Below are 21300 nucleotides of genomic sequence, written 5' to 3'. Positions count from 1 at the left end.
GTGGCTGGCAGGGTTTAATGACTCAGGGCACCCGGTACAACTGGACACATTGGGGATCACGAGATTCATGGCTGAGGACCAGCTGCTTAGGGTCGCACTCAACATTCCTCTTCTCCTCAAGTTCCGGCCCAGGGCAAGGAAGCCGACGGGGGACGCTGGGGAGACAGAACCCCAAGGGCGGGGGATGTGAACGATGCAGACATGTGGTCCAGCACAGACACACCTGCGAGCGCCTGGTCACGGTCTCCCCGGCGGGTGGCTAACCCGAGAAGACCTCCTGGGTCACATCGGCAATGCCCGTCAACCGGCAACTTCTGGCCCACAGCTGTCGCTGAAGCTCCAGGTCGTACGTGACCGCCAGAGACTTGGTCTCTTTCTCGTTGTAAAGATAGCAGCCGCCACGGCCTTCCAGCGCTGGGGTGACCGCCGCATAGATGGAGGTCCAAGCTCCCTCATCCGGGGTCTGCAGGGAGAAGAAAAGAAGAACAGGAGTCAGTTTTCAGAGCAGAGACACGGCGTCTCCACGCTCACAGACAATGTACGTGAGACACAGCACCTCCAACCTTCTTCCATCGACTCAGGCACAAAGCCAGGCCGGACAGGCTGGGGCAGCCCAGCCTCCATGGGTGCAGGAAGGTGCACCCACGTGGGTTGTATTTCCACATTGGGTTAATCCATTTCAATACATGCATATGAAGACCCCAATGTAAATACTCAGGTCTCCAACTCGTTTTTAAAAAATTTATTTTTATTGAAGTATAGCTGTTTACAATGTGGTGTTCATTTCTGCTGTATGGCCAACGCTTGATGAAAGTGAAATGCTTATTCATTGGCTCAAAGCAGATGATTGTTTGGCCTCTGTGTTGAACACACGACATTCAGCAATTTGAGATGGAAACGTCAAGACAGCAGAAAGGTTCTTGGTTTCCATGCAGTGAGGAGAGTTACAGTAGGAGAACTGTAAGTTCAAAAAAAAAGCTTGAAAGGCTGAGAAGAGATTGAGAAAAGTGGACCAGTAAGAGGGAAGGAGGAAGGTTTGAACGCCAGACACCCTGTGTTTTGGGTTGGGAGCTGGTCGCTGGGCATGATCAGTGGATTAGAAGAAGACATGGGGTGGTGGGGTGTATATATATAACTGTGTGTGTGTCTGTGTGTCTGTGTTATGGAGTATTACTCAAACATGAAAAAGAATGAAATAATGCCATTTGCAGCAACATGGATGGACCTAGAGATGATCATACTAAGTGAAGTCAGACAAAGACAAATACCCTATGACATCACTTATATGCAGAGTCTAAAAAATAATACAAATGAACTTATTTATGAAACACAAACAGATTCACAGACATAGAAAACAGAGCTACAGATACCAAAGGGGAAAAGGGGGGAGGGATAAATTAGGAGTTTGGGACTAACAGACACACACTATTTTATGTAAAGGTCCTACTGTACAGCACAGGGAACTATAGTCAATATCTTGTAAGAACCTATAATGGAAAAGAATCAGAAAAAGAATATATATGTGTGTGTGTATATATATATATATAGATATATATAACTGAATCACTTTTCTGTACACCTGAAACATTGTAAATCAACTATAATTTTTAAAAAACTGCAAAAAAAAAAAAAAAAAGAAGAAGAACCAGTGGATTAAAAGAAGCAGGCAAAGAAGTTCAAGGGATTAGACCTTGTGGGAAGTGAGGGGCTTTGGGGCTACGATTCAATATCCAGAAACCGACAGAATTCCCTCATCTTACTGTCATGACAATGACTTTTCAGGAGCTCATTGCATGTAACAAACTTTTGGAAATCCGCTCACGTCGCCTAATCCTGGTCCTTCTCATGTGCCTCTAAGAATGTACCATTGTAGGACCCTCAGGTACACACCCAGGCCAGGAAACAACCCCGCGCGGTCACACTTTCTAGATTCAGACGTGCTCAAAAGGGGTACCTCGGAAGTCGTGATGACAAATGTCCCCCAGCACGTATAATCGGGCTGGAGAAGGTTAAAAAGAGAAGTAAAGGGCAAAGCTTCCTTTACTCCACGGAGCCATCTGACAGGCAGAGAAGCTGCGACTTTGAAGGTACTGTCTGGAAGACCAACACCTCCCCATCTGATCTCCCAAGAGGGCTGTGTACCCACCTGCCAGAAACACTGAACATGACAAAGATGGGAAATTGCTGAGGGCAGCCTGGTAAACTGTTCCTTTGATGTTACTGGGTCCCATACTCAAGGAAGCAAGATCCTGGGACCCTACGGTCAAGACATGAGTTGATGAGGACAATCTGAAACCTATGGGCATCTCCCAGGAGGAGCTTGAAGGTGTGCAAGAAAGTCTGCAGAGGGGAACACGCATTATTGGAAAGCCTGTGTTCTCTCATGTGTTGGGACGGGGTGGCCACAGCGTCTGGAGGGGGTCAGGGGTCATGAAGGGAACAGTGTGCCTCTTCAGGAAAAAACATTCATTTCATTGTAGCAACGAGCTCCTTTAGACAGGATTCTACTACTTTTTTATGGAGATAAAGTTATACAATATTATATGTCAGTTATAAGATATAAAACAGATTGATTTGACACACAGTCTTATGAAGACTCCTAAGTGTTTTGGGGTTTTTTCCCCAAGTGTTGATAGGGATTTTTTCATCTTATTTTGGTTGCAGTTTCCAACTTTTAAAAACGCTTAGGTCACCTTTTCCACCAGCCCCAAGTCCTCATCCTTGTCAATTCGTCAGTGTTGATCCAATGCTTTCTCACATCTGTTTTTCTGTAGATGCAATTCTTTTCAGATGTATTCAACAAAAAAATCCTCCAAAAAAAAGGATTTACCCATTTTAAATAGGAGACACTGCCTGCACATCGCATGTGCCCTGAGTCTGTTTTCTGGGAATGGATGTTGGATTTACCTGTCTTCCTGGGCCAGTGGCTACGACCAGTGTTCTGTTTCCACCTCAACTGGACGTCCTGTGATTCGATTCTGGTGCTGTCCACCCAGAGTTGGCAAAGCCTCTGTGTGTTTATGGCCTCGGTTCTCCTTAACTGCCCTCACCACATGTCTCTGGGGTCCTCCTGCGCTCTGGACCCACTGACTATAGGTACTGGAGTACCCAGGACCCCCGCAGGGTTGAGGATTTCCAAGAACGACTCACAGAATCCAAGACGGCATCTCCTTGTGATTCCACTTTTATGATAAAATCCAGATCAGGAACAGCCACATGAAGAGTGTGGGCCACAGGGTGAGAGCTGGGAGGGCCCCACACATATATTTTCCAGATGATTTTCCATTATAGGTTATTACAAGAAAGAGGAACCGGTTTTCCCTTTAGTGGTGTCTGAGACGTTCTTGTTCAGATGGATTTACACCTCCTGGGCAAACACATCCTTCAATCAGCTCCTGGGACGAGCTTGTTTCGTAAGTCAGCCGTTCTTCAGGCTGAGGATTCAGGGGTCCATGCCCAGAAACCCCCCACGTTTCACCCCCAGAGTGAGTCACCTCCATCAGAAAGACCTGCTTTATTGCAGCCACAGGCTCCCCCACTCCTGAGATTTCCCTAGGATGTGTCCAGCCCTCTCTTTAGAGGCTGCTTCTTTTGGGTCCTCCAGTGGGCCTTATCTGGGGTCCACTTCCCCCACAGGTTGAAAGTCCTCTTGTCTGGGTAACAGTGCTTGTGATCAGCATGTCCAACTAAAACACAAGGATGGCAGTTTTAGAAGATACTGCCTGTGGTGCGCTGGACATGAGCTTGGGATGCCCAAAGGACACAGCACTGTGCCCAAAATTCAGCTACTGTCAGGAGACAGGATTGCAGTGGAATTCTGTTGATGATCGTGTTTCTGAAGGAAAGGGACTTCGAAGCACAGACATATACCCCCATGCACACACAGTCACATGCACTCACACATATACACCCATCCACACACACACAGTCACATGCACTCACACATATACACCCCCACACACATTCACATGCACACACATATACCCCCCTACACACAGTCACATGCACTCACACATATACACCCATCCACACACACACAGTCACATGCACTCACACATATACACCCCCACACACATTCACATGCACACACATATACCCCCCTGCACACACAGTCACATGCACTCACATATACACCCATCCACACACAGTCACATGCACGCACACATATACACCCACACACACATTCACATGCACACACATATACCCCCATGCACACACACACATTCACATGCACACATATACCCCCATGCACACACACATATACACCCATACAAACACATATATGCCCATGCACACACACATACACCCATCCACACACGGTCACATGCACACACATATACCCCCATGCACACACACGCACACACATATACACCCATCCACACACACAGTCATATGCACATACACATATACACCCATCCATACACAGTCACATGCACACACATATACCCCCATGCAGTCACATGCACACATATACACCCATCCAGTCACATGCACACATTCACATGCACACACACGTATACACACACATTCACATGCACACACATGCATTTACATGCACATATTCACATGCACACATACATACCCTCAGCACACATTCACACACACATGCATTCACATGCACACATACATACCCTCATGCACACATTCACACACACATGCATTCACATGCACATACACATTCACATGCACACATATATACACCCATGCACACAAATACATTTACATACACACACATACATTCACACTTACATGCATATATTCACATGTACACACACTCACCCAGGGTAGCCCTGCCCAGCCAGGGAGTTCTCTGACATAGAAAAGGACAGGGAAAAAAAAAGAGCTGTTCTTCTTGCTCATGCATCTCATGGAGAATTAATCTCATCCACTTATCCCACTTAAACACATGATAGATGCTAGGCTAAAAACAGCCACCCACGAGCCATTTGCAGAACATTTCCAAGCCCTGGGCAGATGATAAAGATAGAGGAAATGAGATTTCATCTGTACTTTTTAATTCCTAAATGTTTTGACAGCTCACGAAATGGACGGTTTCATGCATTTCTTCTTCCTGACATCCGATGTCACTGTCCTAACCCTCACCCATCAGGGTGATGACACATCATGCCTGAGTGAAAGGCAGAAAGTCTGGTAGATGCTGAGATGCACACGTGTGTGTATAAGCAGGCACACACATACACTCAGTCACATGCACAACACACACGCTCACCCACGCCCAACTTTAACTTTGGGACATTTAGCTACATCCTCTGGGGGAGGGAGTGGCACCAAAGAATTGCAGGTCCCAGGACCAGGGTTCAATTTCTGCATCACCTCTCGTGACCCAGGAGACCTTGCTGGAGCCACCCACTCTCCGTTAGCCTCGGCTTCCTCACCCGGATGCCAGGTGTTTGTGTGGGTGTCTGGCCCCCAATGCTCAGGTTCTGCCACATGGACCTGAGACCAGAAACGTCCATGGCGGGTGGGAGATGCTTCTTAAACAGGTGTCCAGTGAATGCATACGTCCTGCTATGAACGGAATGTGCATGACCCCCGAGTTCATACACTGAAGCTCTGATCCCTGACGGGGTGCTATTAGGAGATGGAGCCTTTGGGAGGGGAATAGGGTTAGATGAGTTCATGAGGGTGGGGCCCCCAGGATGGGATTAGTGTCCTTAAAAGAGAGGAAGATGCCCCAGAGCTCCCTCTCCACCACGTGAGGACACAGCAAGAAGGCGGCATCTGTAAGCTAGGAAGACAGCCTCGCCAGGGACTAATCTACCCACGCCATAATCTCAGACTCCCAGCCTCCAGAACCTGGAGAAACAAATGACTGTTGCTTAAGCTGCCCAGTCTGCAGTGTTCTACTGGGGCAGCCTGAGCCGATGACTACATGTCCCAACTCTATATTTAAACGAGGATGTCTTCAGGTTATCCAAAAAGCATGAAGAGGAAATAACCAGTACACCTTTCCCCAAATCCTTTTGAACTAGAACCCAACAGACAAAAGTGGTCATGGTACTGGTCCAAGCAGCTTCGGTGGGAACAGCAGAAACTCCTGCAGCACCTACCTGTGCCAGGCGCTGCCCTGCACACCACGAGGGAATCCTTCTGAAGCATCCCACCCCCATTCCTGATGATGCCTTCAAAACACGTCTCAGAAACAAACATCCACGTGGCACCCAGGCCGTGCTGGATATTGGAAAACACTTCGTAAATGCTAGCGCATTTAATCTGTATTCCAACACCACGGCGTGCACACAAATACAGCCTCTAATTTACAGAGGAGGATATGCAGGGATTTTTTTTAACATATTAAAAATGATTCAGTTTTATGAATGAACACATTAAATTCACAGTTCATCGTCTAAATAATGTGTTTCAAAAATCCTCTGTAGGATCCCTGATCAAAATAAAGATGACAAGCATTCAAGAAACATCCTTGTTCTTCTGATACAGTGATCTGAGGACGGTGCCTCCTACAATTTTTAAAATGAAGGCTGCACCTCCCAGGTACACCTGCTGCAGCTCCCAGTACAACTGGATTATCTGTCCCTGTTCACTTGTCATTGATAGGAGCTCTTCCAAGCATGATGAAGTGTGTTTCCTGGGTGCCATGTGCTGGGGAATGAGAGTCGGATTCTGAATAGACAACAAGATGCTCTAAACAGTGGTCCCTCTGGGATAAATAACATCTCCCATTTTACCTGCAGCTTAAAAAAAAAAAAACTAAGATCCTCTTGGAGACTTGTAAGAAAGCAAAGATGTCTCAAATGCGAAGCCAAACCCTGGTAGGAAACATGGTGGCTTTTATCAGAGGCTTCGGAATCCCTGAAGGACAGACGCACGCCGGGGGCCCGGGGCGCAGGGCTGGGGAGAGCACCGTGTATTAACAGCTAAAGTTTTTGTCTGCATGAAGCCAAGAAAGCCAAGAAAGATCATTTAGATAAGAGCCCCCGCGCCCCTGGAGCGGATGACCAGCAGAGGCGGTGGGTCGAGGCTGGGTACAAGCACACAGAAACTAAATAAATAAAATAAAGTGAAGGAAAGAGAGCAGAGGGTGGGGTTTACACTGTGCATAACAGAGCCACGAGCTGTGTGCGGTTAGAGGGGAACACGGATGCCTTATAACTACATAATTATACAGGGCTTTACAGTGTTGCAAATACTTTCCCATGTATTATGTCAGCAATGCTCACAACAGTCTTAGGAGATGGTATTATCCAAATTACGAAAATGAGGGGCAGAGAGGTGGGAGGGGAGGTGCTGCATGGAATGGCCAGGTCTTGCTTCTTCCAGAGACTCCAACCCTCCCCATCTTCCTCATCAGTCATGATGGGTGCGTCACCCACACCCACGGCCATGGCCTCGTGGGTCACCTCCCTTCCTGCCTGCATGTTTGCAACCACAAAATTCCATTTGCACCTCTGAGCTGCAGACAGACGCTCATGGCAGCCCAGCTGGCATCCAGAGGTAGAGACCCTACGTACACACCTCAGGGTCAATCATCCTTCCATCCCCACCTGCCAGTTCCCCCGTTTCCTGGACAGCCACCACCATGCACCCCGATTTCCCTGAGTCAGAAACCCCAAATGACCCGAGTCTTTCTTGGTTCACTTTCCACGGGCAACCAGTCAAGACCACGTGATTTGGTCTCTAGAATCATTCTCAAAACGAACTCCTGCCCCTCTGCACTGGCCTCTAACCAGACCCCAGGTCCATCCCACCATGCCCTCCAGTCCACGGGATGTTCTGTAGACTGGATGCATCTGATCCTACGTCACTGTTTTCTGGGTTTTTTTTTTTTGAAGTACAGCTGATTTACAATGTTGTGCTAATTTCTGCTGCACAGCAAAGTGACTCAGTTGTACACATATAGACGCTTTCTCTTTTCATATTCTTTTCCATGATGGTTTATCACAGGATACAGAATAGAGTTCCCTGTGCTCTATGGTAGGACCTTGTTGTTTATCCATCCTATATATAATAGTTTGCATCGGCTCACCCCAAACTCCCATTCCATCCCTCCCCCCTCCCCTCCCCCTTGGCAACCACAACTCTGTTCTCTCTGTCTGTGACTCTGTTTCTGTTTTGTAGATAAGTTCATTTGTGTCATATTTTAGATTCCACATATAAGTGAGATCAGATGGTATTTGTCTTTCTCTGTGTGGCTTACTTCACTTAGTATGATAATCTCTAGGTCCATCCATGTTGCTGCAAGTGACATTATTTTGTTCTTTTTTATGGCTGAGTAATATTCCATTGTATATATGTACCACATCTTCTTTGTCCACTCATCTGTTGATGGACATTTAGGTTGTTTCCATGTCTTGGCTATTGTAAATAGTGCTGCTGTGAACACTGGGGTGCATGTATCTTTTTGAATTAGAGTTTTGTCTGGATATATGCCCAGGAGTGGGATTGCTGGAACACATGGTAGTTCTATTTTTAGTTTTCTGAGGAATTTCCATACTGTTCTCCATAGTGGCTGCACCAACTTAACATTCCCACCAACAGGGTAGGAGGGTTCCCTTTTATCCACGTCCTCTTCAGCATTTGTTACTTGTAGACTTTTTAATGATGGCCATTCTGACCGGTGTGAGGTGATACCTCACTGTAATTTCGATTTGCATTTCTCTAATGATTAGTGATGTTGAGCATCTTTTCGTGTGCCTACTTGCCACCTGTAATAACATCACTATTGACATCCATTATCGGGCGTCCTGGGAGGAGGTCCAGACCCAATGTCTAAGACACTCATTGGGGCTGGGACCAGTTGTCCTGGGGAGAATGGAGATGGGGGTAGCTCACACCATTTGTGGCGATCTGGGGTTCTGATGAGGGACCCAGCAGACAAGGGAGAAATGACAGTATGGCCACCCTCATCTTGAGCTATTTCTGCATCACCGATGGTCCCAGCCTGGTTCAGGCTCCTTGGACCTTAGCCCAGCATTCAACCCCCTCCAAGGGCTGCACCTTTTGTGTCCTGCATCCACTGCAAGGGCAGATCACTGACACTGTCCTCCTCCTTTCAGCACTCATGAAAATTGCTGAGAAAGCAGAAGTATCCATTGCATGGTACGATGTTGGGACATACCTCCCAATGCCATATTAACTGTCTTCACAGCTCTGTGCAGGGAGATGTCACCAGTCTGAAGGACATCACGCCTTGACTAACTCCCTGCTCCATGCCTCCTAGGGAATCCCATCTGAGATGATGGGATCTTTTTTTTTTTTCTTAAGGTGTACAGAAAATGGAAGATGTTATTTATCCCAGAGGGAGCACTGTTTAGAGCACCTCGTTGTCTATTCAGAATCCGATATTCATTTCCCAGCACACGGCACCCAGGAAACACACTCCATCATGCTTGGTACGTGACATGCACCAGCCTCAGATCACGGTATTGGAAGGACAAGGATGTTTCTTGAATGCTTGTCATCTTTGCTTTGATCAAGGATCCTACAGTGTATTTTTGAAAGGCTTTATTTAGACTATGCTATAAACTGTGAGTTTTAATATATGTTCATTCATAAAACCGAATCGTTTCTAATGTTAAAATAAAATCCCTCCATGTCCCCCTCGGTAAACTGGGGGCAGTATTCGTGCCCACCCCATGGTCTTGTAATACAGATTAAATACACCAACGTTTACAAAGTGCTGTGCAACATCCAGCATGTCGTGGGTGTCATCTGGGTGTTTCTAAGACGTGGGTCAAAGGCATCATCAGGATGGGAGGGGCTGATGCTTCAAGAAGGATTCCCTCGTGGTGTCTGGGGCAGCGCCCAGCACAGCTAGGTGATGCAGGCACCCACCTGAGAGGTGAGTCTTATCAACCAGAAAGGCAGGATCTGAAGCCAATGAGCTTAAAAAGCCACAAGATGATGGTCTGGATACTTGAGATCCAAGGAGAGTGTATGAGTTTCCTCTGGGGGCTCTTGTAAAGCATCACAAAATTGGTGGCTCAGAACAGCACAAAGGTATCATCTTCTTCAAATTCTAAGAGGTCAGAAACATACAGTGAATCTGGGCGAAAAACCAGGTGTGCGCAGCACTGTATTCCTTCTGGAGGTGTCACGGGGAGAGTCTGTTTCCTTGCCTCTTTCAGCTCTGAGAGGCCACTGCATCCCCGCGGTCCTCTATTCCACCTTCAAAGCCAGGAATCCACGACCCCTGCTTCTACTATCACTACTCCCTCTCTGACCCTCAGCCCCCCAACCTCTCTTACGAGGACCCCTGTGATGACCTTGGGCTTCCCCTGGGTCATCCAGCCTCTCCGACGAGAGGCTGACTTCCAAGGAGCCTGGAGTCATGGATGGTGGGTCCCTACGACATGATGGAATGTCAACTGGGGGTGTCACGTGTCTTAAGCTGCTGGGACAGCGTGCTTGCATTTGGATGCTCGGTCCCCGACAACGGAGCAGCTCAGGACTCAGAGGTGAGAGAGAAGGCTCCCTGGACGTGTGTCCTTGAGGTGCTTAATTAGGCCTCTCAGACGCTGAGCGCATCCATCCGAGAACCGGACTTTCTGATCTCCTGTCTTCACTGGACAGATTTAGATGCATGGTGAAGAGAACCGACCACGGGCAGCCATACGTGTTATTCTGACAAGGGCACATTCCACAGGGGAGACCTGATAAAGGGAATTTCAAAGGGCTTATTGGACAGGAGCCCCGACCAGGGGACCAGACACAGTCAGCATTGAAAATCGTGCTTTTTCGTGGTACACGTTGATCTTGAGGGAGTCGGGGGAGGGAGCCAGGATGACACCCCCAAATGCAAGGGCCCGACGGCTTGGGAGATGCAGGTTTTCTGTATCGGAGCTGGATTTGATTTATGAAGCTACTCACTGTTTCCTAGATGCCTGAAGGGCACGCACGCCCTCTGAAGACCTTCCCTGACCCTACGGCACAGACATATGGAATGGTCTTGATTTGCTTGTAGAAAGAACCAATGAAGCCTCATATCTTTATAGATGTATCAACCTGCTGGGTTTTTTCAAGGTACTAACTGGTTTACCCAGGGGACCGGCTCTGAATTTGGAATCAAGTCCACGCCTTTTGATAAGGTGTAGAATAGAGGTTTCGGACTGATATAAAAGAATGCCATTAAATGACATAAAGGGACATAAAGACACATAAATCCTCAAGACTCCCCCCCCCGGCCCCCCAGTGACTGAGGGCACATCCTTGCAGACTTCACACAATGCATGCACACACACGTACGTATAACGAAATAATATGTATAATGATGACATACAATCATCATTATAAAGGTGACATCAGAGCCTGCCATCGTCCTACAGCTTTTTTTCTCTTTACAACTCACATCACTTTTGCTTTATTGACATGGTAACAAATAGGCTTCCACTATGTAATTCTACAGTTTCCATAATTTCCTCTCTTATATATAAAAGCACCATTACTCAGTGCCCTGTGGTTGCACATTTTAAATCCAAATGTGCATGTGATGATCAAAAGATTTTTAAAAAATGATACGTAGGTGAAAGTTTCACCTCAATGTTGGACCACAAAGAAAGAACAACACATACTCTCTCGAGATGTAGAGGGATTCCTGGAGGAATAGGGAGTATGTCTAAGTGTGGATGTTTTGCTAGCGAAAGAACTTAAAATTTGAAAAATTTTAAAATCCTTTGCTTGAGAATTGAGAGACTAAAAGGTGAGCTGATGAAAAAGCAAACTGAAAAGTGTTAATGAAGGTCTAAAAGGAGCCAGGGGAGTAACTGATTTCATTCAACTGGAATTAGAAAGTAGACGATGTCAGTGATGGAACTGGTAAAAGCACATTAGTAAAAACACATTAATTTAAACTTGAAACAGATATGAGAATGCTGCCAGAACTAACCACAGAAGAGGAAGAAACCCTCAACCAAGCAATAAGCATTGAAGGCATTTTGAAAGCTGACTTAGAGTTCCTTTTCTGAAAATTCCCAAACCCTAAGAGTTTTCAAGGGGAATCGTTCCACTTTTCAAAAGCTTCTCATGACAATTAGACTATTCTGAAGCAAAAGGGCGGGAAATAGAAAAGCTTCTTAATTCTCTCTTTTCTTTCTTCCTTTTTTTTTTTTTTAACAAATCATCAAAACTTTACCATCCACCCTTGTCAAAAAACAGAAAGGGGATCTCCAGCTCTGGGATAAATATCAATAAGCAAGTGCTCAATGAAGTCGCTGGGGAACAGAATCCCACAGGGTATTACAGAATAAGGCTCCACGACGGTCAGAATCATTCTAGAAATAAAGACCACCCCTTCTAGGGAACGTACTGATCCACACTACCCAAATAAGGGAGCAAAAGGAAACTAAAATGCAGTCATCCCTCTAGGTCAGAGCCAGCCAACTTTGTCTGCAAACGGCCAGATAAGAAATACTTTTGACTTCTGTGGGCTTTTCGGTCTCTGCTGTAACTACTCAACTCTGCCTTTGTAACATGAAAGCAGCCATGTGTGCCAATAAAACTTTATTCTCAAAACCATGCAGCCAACCCATAGTTGCCTAACCCTGTGCCCCATAGGTCAGGTTTTTATAAAATTAATCTGATACTTTATTTTTTTTAAAGTAAGATAGGAGGACTTCCCTGGTGGTGCAGTGGTTAAGAATCTGCCTGCCAATGCAGGGGACATGGGTTCGAGCCCTGGTCCAGGAAGATCCCACATGCCGCGGAGCAACTGAGCCCATGAGCCACAACTACTGAGCCTGCGCGTCACAACTACTGAAGCCTGCGTGCCTAGAGCCCGAGCTCCGCAACAAGAGAAACCACCACAATGAGAAGCCCACGCACCGCAACGAAAAGCAGCCCCTGCTCGCCGCAACTAGAGAAAGCCCGCACACAGCAACAAAGACCCAACGCAGCCAAAAATAAATATATAAATTTCTAAGAAAAAAAAGATAGGAATGATATACAACATAGCATACAATAAAGTATAATATACAAGTGATAATAGGTATAAGTATTCTTCAGAGAGAAACATTAGATGTTTTCCCTTCAAAATAACAAATTAGCTAGCAGAACAAATTATACATGAGCTACTATTTAATTGCCTAGAGAGTAGATGGGGACATTTTCAAAAGCAGCACACAAAGGAGACAGTCTGATCCATATATGCAGATTAAATAAGCATATGGCTAAAAAAAAAAATTGAGACTGAAAATCTATTAGAAAGTAGAAGATGTCAGTGATGGAACTGGTAAAATCACGTTTTTGTCTATTCTTTTTTTGTTGTTTTTTAAAAATGAAATAGACATTTATTTTCTTTAACATTGTCTTCCTATATTTTGAAATTATATTTCCATGTTCCCACATAGAATGAACCATAAAGCCGTCACCACAGGCTGTACAGGCTCAGAGTATACTGACCACTGTTATCAGTGAGGCCGTTATAATGTGATTCTTCTGGTAATGTGACAGAAATTTTGGAATCTCAATATTTCCTTTTTTAAATAAATTTATTCATTCATTCATTCATTTGTTTTTGGCTGCGTTGGGTCTTTGTTGCTGCGTGCGGGCTTTCTCTAGTTGCGGCAAGCGGGGGCTAATCTTCTTTATGGTGCGCGGGCTTCTCATTGCGGTGGCTTCTCTTGTTGTGGAGCACGGGCTCTAGGCGCACAGGCTTCAGTAGTTGTGGCACACGGGCTCAGTAGTTGTGCCTCGCGGGCTCTAGAGCACAGGCTCAGTAGTTGTGGCGCACGGACTTAGTTGCTCCGCGGCATGTGGGATCTTCCCGGACCAGGGCTCGAACCCGTGTCCCCTACATTGCCAGGCAGATTCTGAACCACTGCGCCACCAGGGAAGCCCAGTATTTCTTAATATATGAAAATTACTTGGGAAGAAATCATGTCCCTTGAATAAATAATCTTCCATATAACTATGTGCATCTAGGAAGTTATAAATCAATGTGCATTCCACAAACGATATATGCCACATACTCCATATATATGTATGCATGTATATGTACATGTGTGCAGATATACACACAGATATACATGTATCTATTTTTTTGTTTCTCCATTTTCTAAATATTTTCTCCTATGTTCTAATATCTTTGGTTATAACCATACAATATTACTTTTTTGTATGTTCTTGAAGCAGAAAATATAAAGGAAAAAGTATCGGCAACATACATAACTGATACAAATCAGCAGCCAGAATAAAGAACAGAGATGAATCCAAGACAGAAAGGCTAAACACCCCCTAGAAAAATGGGGAAAAGGCATTTCCCAGAAGCCAGCATCCAGAGGCCAAATAATCCCACGGAGACTGTTCAACCACAAGGATATTTCGGAAAATACAAATGCAAATTAAAACACAGCCAATGCCATTTCCTGCTCCAGGACTGAGGAGCTTGGCACTTGACCCAAGTTGGCAAAGACTGAAAAGTCCGACACTTAACGCATATGATGAAGATGTTAACCACTGGGAATTCTCAGTACCTGGATTGTGCACTGGGAAAACCAAATGGAATTCCCAGGAAACGTGAACATGTGAGAACCTTCTAGCCTTAAAATGTCACTGCCTGTGATATTCCCTAGAGAAAGTGAGACGTGGCGATCCGTGGAGGACCCATCACGGCAAAGCTGCGGTAACAGGAAAGAACCAGAAAGAACCCAAGTGTCCTTGACCCTGAGAATGAATCTGAACCATGATGTATGTGCAGGTGGACGACGTCACAGGGATGGAAATCAATAATCTACTTCTACATGCATCAACATGGGCAGATCTCCAACATTGAATACTAAGTGCTTTGGGGTAAACTGTGACTCCTCAAAAGACATGTTGTAGCCCTAGTCCCTGAACAGGACTGTATTTGGAAATAGGGTCTTTGCAGCCATGAAGGGTCTGAGATGTGGTCCTCCTGGAGGAGGGTGGTCCTACATCCAATGACAGGGTCCTTCTAAGACACAGAAGAGGAGAGATACAGACACAGTGGAGAAGCCACGTGAAGACAGAGGCAGAGACGGGAGGGATGTGGCCACAAGCCCAGGGACGCCTGGAGCCCCCAGAAGCCGGAAGAGGCGGGAAGGACCCTCCCCTGGAGCCTCTGGAGGGAGCGCAGCCCTGGGACACCTTAACCTCAGACGTCTGGTCGCCAGGACCGGGAGAAGCATGAATGTCTGTGGTTTTAACCCATCTGATTTGTAGTCATTTATTATAACGACCCCAGGAAACAAATTTATGGTGCAGAGAAAGCAAATCACAGACATTACTCTACTTATGTCAGGATGAAAAAATGCAAAATTAAATTTCAGAGACACACCCATGTAATGAGAAACAGGAGAATGGGTAACACCACACCTGGGATAGGGGTTACGTCTCGGGGGAGGAAGGAAATTGCATCTGGAGAAAAGCACGGCATGGCAGATGCTGTGATGACATGTGTGCTCATTTATTATTGACTTTTAAATATTTTATTTATTCTGCTGTGTTCAGAGTTTGTAATATTTTTAATAAACCCTATTCAGAACCGAAACAAACATCAGCATTTCATAAAATAATTAGGAATCAATGCAATAAATATATGGGCATTTATGCAGAATTAATAAGGCACCTCTGAAAAGCTCTAAGATGTTGATCACCAGGTTCCCAAGTGTGGCTTTTCCAAGACCAACAAGCAATTCTGCGACTCCAGCTGGGTGTCCTACAATTCAGCTCCATTCTGACACGTCTACCTGGAGGTAGCCTCAGACCCCACAGGTGAAGGGCTCAGTCCCACAGGACTACCCCTCCTCCCTCTACCACAATTCTGACGCCAGGTGGTCACCTATGCTTCAAACCAACTGGCTATAGATGGAAGGTTGCCATGACCCCTCCTGGGGTTCAGTTAATTGGCTAGAATGGCTCACAGAAGTCAGGAAGTATTTTACTCACTAGATCACCAGTTTATTATAACAGCAGATAACTCAGGAACAGCCAGATGGGAAAGATGCAGAGGGTGAGATCTGCGGAGGGGGCAGGGGACCCCCAAACCCTCTCCAGGCTGTCACTTTCCTGGTACCTCCATGTGTTCACGAACTAGGAAACTACTTGAACCCTGACCTTTGGGGGTTTTATGGAGGCTTCATGACACAGGCACCATTGATTACATTATTGGCCATTGGTGATGGATTCAACCGCCAGCCCCTCTCCCCCTCCCGGGAGGTCAGGGGGTGGGAATGAAAATCCCAACCCTTTAGACGCTGCTTGGTTTCCCTGGCAACCAGCTACCATCCTTAAGTGAGTTCCAAAGGGCACACCTCATGAACATAACAAGAGACACCTTTCAGGCTCTCAACACTCGGGAAACTCCAAGGGTTTTAGGAGCTCTGTGCCAGAAATGGGGACAAAGACCAAGCACATATATTTCTTATTATAAACCACAATATTGCAAGCATCAAGAAAGACATGGTCAAAACAAGAGATGACCTATATTCAGACAGAGAACAGCACTGTCTGAAATCTTGAGGCTCCCTGAATTAAATTAAAAATCCTCCCTCCCAGGGGATTTATGTATCCAATACTGTAAAGCAACCATACTCCAATAAAAAAAAAAAATTCCCCCTCCCAAATTAAGTTTTCTTACAATGATTATATCGGTTGTGAAAAGATGACAACCACCAAAATGTACAAAATATGAGCAAATGATTACACAGGAGACCCCCTCCTCCTAGATGCTATTTTTCTTGATTTGCAAAATCATCTAAAAGGTGGTCTGGAAAGATAATCAGTTCAGAGTCAGGAAAGGTAGGACAAGAGAGTGATGGTGTAGATAAAGGTAAATTCAGAACAGATGGAAGCAAGGGTAGGTTTTTAGGAAACACCTTTAGTAAGTGTCATGGTTGGCGGTTTTAGTAACCGTCATGGTGTGCGGTCAGCAGGGAAGGATGGACCCTTGGACACAGGGTTCCCAGTGTGAACAGAAATGAGCACCTGTGGTCCCCCTACATCACCCCCTGCGGACATCACCTAGGCTAACTAAGGATTCAGTTGCTGTCACAGGTAAAAATACTGGAAGGGAATTTCTAATCACATCAGCCCAGAAACCATGAAAGTTAAACAACAAAACAATTTACAACAAGAAAAAAAAAAAGTTAACCGCTTGACTCATTCTGGCAAAAAAGCACTTTCTCTAAGACCAGAAGACAGAAGAATTCTGGGGACCAATCGTGGAAGATGAAACAAGTGATTATGTCCCTAATATACAGAAAAGCTTTTTCTGAATCATCACCTCCCCTCTGCAACACACACACACACACACACACACACACACAGATAAGTGTCCCCAGAGGACAAGAACCAACAATGTGCACAAGTTGTCACATTCACAAAGGGAAATTAGATTTTAAACAGAACCACAAAGGGGAACCGGGTGATTCAGGAGAGGTGGGTTTTGATGGCCTGCTGACAAAGATGTAATTACAGCTGGCCTTGGCTGGATGCTGGGGCCCAGTTGTAACTGTTAATTCATATTTGTGAGAATCTGAGTTCCACGGGTGGCCCCAAAATGCTGCACTGAGGAGAGCCCAGTGGTGGAGAACTCAGGGCAACCACTGTCATTTATGGCATCCACCCTCCCCTCCAGGGCTCTGGCGATCATCGTTTCTAATCTCTGTGACCTCGTGGTGAGAAAGAAATGAATATGGTCCACCTGCCAAGACTGTGGAAGCTGATCAGCACCTCCCACTGAAAGGTGACGGTCAGAGAAAAGAAAGATGTAATCCTAACAAGAAGCCAGACACTGTTCTGTAAACATACCATCTTACCGTTAACGGGAAAAAAATGCAGTTAAATGGGACCACATATGGTCTAGGGGCAAAACACTAGAAAATTATCAGCAGAAATGTGTTGTGGGAATTTGGGTACCAGATTTTAAATGTGCACAGCCTCTAGATAAACAAACTCGTTTTTAAGAATTTATCCTAAAGAAATAATCACACAAAAGACCTAAACAGACATGTCTCCAAAGAAGACATACAGATGGCCAACAGGCACATGGAAATATGCTCAACATCACTAATTATTAGAGAAATACAAATCAAAACCACAATGAGGTATCACTTCACACCCGTCAGAACGGCCATCATTAAAAAGTCTACAAACAATAAATGCTGGAGAGGGTGTGGAGAAGAGGGAACCCTCCTGCACTGTCGGTGGGAATGTAAATTGGTGCAGCCACTATGGAGAACAGTATGCAGGTTCCTTAAAAAACTAAAAATACAGCTACCATATGATCCAGCGATCCCAAATATCTGGAGAAAACTCGAATTCAAAAAGATACATGCACCCCAATGTTCACTGCAGCACAATACCCAATAGCCAAGACATGGGAGCAACCTAAGTGTCTGTCGACAGTTGAATGGATAACAAAGATGTGGTACATATACACAATGGAATACTACTCAGCCATAAAGAAAGAATGAAATAATGCCATTTGCAGCAACATGGATGCAACTGACAAAGCCACATACCATATGATATCACTTATATGTGGAATCTAATTTTTTTTAATGATACAAATGAACTTATTTATGAAACAGAAACAGACTCAGACATAGAAAACAAACTCATGGTTACCAAGGGGGAAAGCGGGGGAGGGACACATTAGGATTTGGGGATTAATAGATACACACTCCTATATATAAAATAGATAATCAACAAGGGCCTACGGTAGAGCACAGGGAACTATATTCACTATTTTTTTTTTTTTTTTTTTTTTTGTGGTACGCGGGCCTCTCACTGTTGTGGCCTCTCCCGTTGTGCAGCACAGGCTCCGGACGCGCAGGCTTAGCGGCCGTGGCTCACGGGCCCAGCCGCTCTGCGGCATGTGGGATCTTCCCGGACCGGGGCACAAACCCGTATCCCCTGCATCGGCAAGCGGACTCTCAACCACTGTGCCACCACGGAAGCCCTATATTCACTATCTTGTAATAACCTATAATGGAAAAGAATCTGAAATAGAATATCTCTCTCTCTATATATATATAAAATATATATATATAACTGAATCACTTTGCTGTACACCTGAAACTAACACAACGTTGTAAATCAACTACACTTCAATAAAAAGCAAAAAAAAAAACCAAAAATAAAAAGCAATGTTTTTAAAGAAAAGCAAGAAATAATCACAGAAACATCAATGTGTCTAGGGGCACAGGGCCTCCTTGGGCAGGTAGGTAACTTCACCCCTATGCTTCCAGTGTGGACAGTAAAATAACGACAACCATGGTCTTTATGGGCCTCACCAGGTTACTTGGGGATTAACTGTATATAAAGAAATTGTTTTTAGCTTGTATCTCATACAGAGGGTGGCAGACTGGATGTTAATTTTTCTTATGATTATTGCACTTATCAGGGTAAAACGGATAACAACCTAACTGCACCAGAAAGGAAGTCTGATCAAGAAATAGATACCCGAAAGGGCAATGTAGTGGGGGAGGATTAAGAGGTATAGGCTATTAGGCATAAAATAAGCTCCAAGGATACAGTGTACAACACCAGGAATATAGCTGATATTTTCTAATAACTATAAATGGAGTCCGACGTTAAAAAAAAAAAAACCCAGAGACCCCGGCATACTAGATTGTCAGGGCTCACTCTACGTGGGCAAAATGGGGCAGGAGGGACACTCAAACAGGAACATGGGGAACCTTTAATCGAAGGGATTTGAGGGGCCTGGCATTCATCATTTCTCACTTCAGCATCATTTGAGCCATGGCCATGGCGGCAGGCACATGTCACCAAGCCTTCCATGTGTCCCCAGCTCCTACTTGCTGGCCTCACCCCCTGTGTCTGGTTCAACGTGTACTGTGAGAGCCCGCCCTTAGCCCTGGCATCCAGCCATGGCTGTGCTGTGCCCTGGGTGTCCGATGCCCCGTGGAGAGGGGTCTGCTGAGGTCCTGCGGGACCCAGATGAGTCCTCCACGTGGGCTTTGGTGGGACTGGGACTGACATGTCCACACAGCTGGGTATAAAATAGAGAACCAACAAGGCCCTACTGTAGAGCATAGGGAACTCTACTCACTATCTTAAAATACCTATAATGTCGTGGATGGACCTAGAGATTCTCATACGGAGTGAAGTCAGACAGAGACAAATACCGTGTGGTATCACTTATATGTGCAATCAAAAAAAATGACACAAATGAACTTAATTACAAAATAGAAACAGACTGACAGGCTTAGAGAACAAACTTATGGTTATGGGCGGAAGGGTCGGGGGGAGGGAGAGATTGGGAGTTTGGGACTCACGTATACACACGGCTGTATATAAAATAGAGAACCAACAAGGCCCTACTGTAGAGCACAGGGAACTCTACTCAGTATGTTACAATAACCTGTAATGTCATGGATGGACCTAGAGATTCTCATATGGAGTGAAGTCAGACAAAGACAACTACCATGTGGTATCACTTATATGTGCAATCCAAAAAAAGATGACACAAATGAACTTAATTACAAAATAGAAACAGACTGACAGGCCTAGAGAACAAACTTACGGTTATGGGGGGAAGGGTCGGGGGGAGGAATAGATTGGGAGTTTGGGGTTAGCAGATGCAAACTCTCACAGGTAGAATGGATAACCAACAAGGACCTGCCGAAGAGCACAGGGAACTCTACTCAATATACTGTAACAACCGAAATGAGAACAGAATCTGAGAAAGAGTGGACACATGTATATGCATAACTGAATTGCTGTGCCGTACCCATGAAATTCACACCACATGGTTCATCAACTGTATGCCAACAGAAAATAAAAAGTAAAAGAGAAGCAAAGCTTTGTCCAAGGAGACACCGCGCACAGGGCAGCACAGACACAAGCGGGCAGCACACACGATTATTCCCGAACCGGAGGGAGACTGGAGGGGAAGACACACGGCTTTCACTTCTAGAGGCAGACAGGTGTCCTTCCAACGCCCTTCAAGAGCGCGCAAACCAGGGCCAGGGAGAGACCAGAAGAACAACCCCAGATGCCGCCTGCTTTTTCAAGACAGGACCCTCTGAGACCCATCAGCCCCGAGTCAGACACGCTCGCATGACCAGGGTCCCTGGGAGCAAAAGCAAGCCCGCCGCCGGCCTCTGACTGAAATCGATTTTTCTCCTTTCCAACAACAACAAGAACAAAAAAATGCTGACACCCGCGTGGACACACAGGGGAGGGTTCTGCCTCGGTGCTTCTTATGTCGGCAATGGGACCACGGGCTCCCAGGCCACGAGGATGCTCATCGTCCTGAGGACACCCACGGGCACGAGTACAGAAAGCCCAGCCCCTTCGGGAAGGTGCAACCAAACTGCACACGTGGGCTCGTAGCAC

At 45.6% G+C, this 21300-nt stretch overlaps 1 protein-coding gene across 1 annotated transcript in view; it reads right to left on the bottom strand.

Moving 5' to 3' along the window:
- LOC308608408 (polyprenol dehydrogenase-like) overlaps window positions 1-21300 on the bottom strand; it is a 188676-nt gene continuing 167376 nt past the window's right edge. The window contains exon 7 of the mRNA XM_081221430.1: window positions 1-463. Coding sequence (XP_081077556.1) covers window positions 260-463 — 204 coding nt within the window. The 3' untranslated portion in view covers window positions 1-259. The remainder of the gene's footprint in view (window positions 464-21300) is intronic.

This window comes from Mesoplodon bidens (assembly GCF_964165515.1).
Source record: "Mesoplodon bidens genome assembly, chromosome: X".
Classification (NCBI taxonomy): Eukaryota; Metazoa; Chordata; class Mammalia; order Artiodactyla; family Ziphiidae; genus Mesoplodon; species Mesoplodon bidens.
This window is presented reverse-complemented; position numbering and strand designations above follow the sequence as displayed.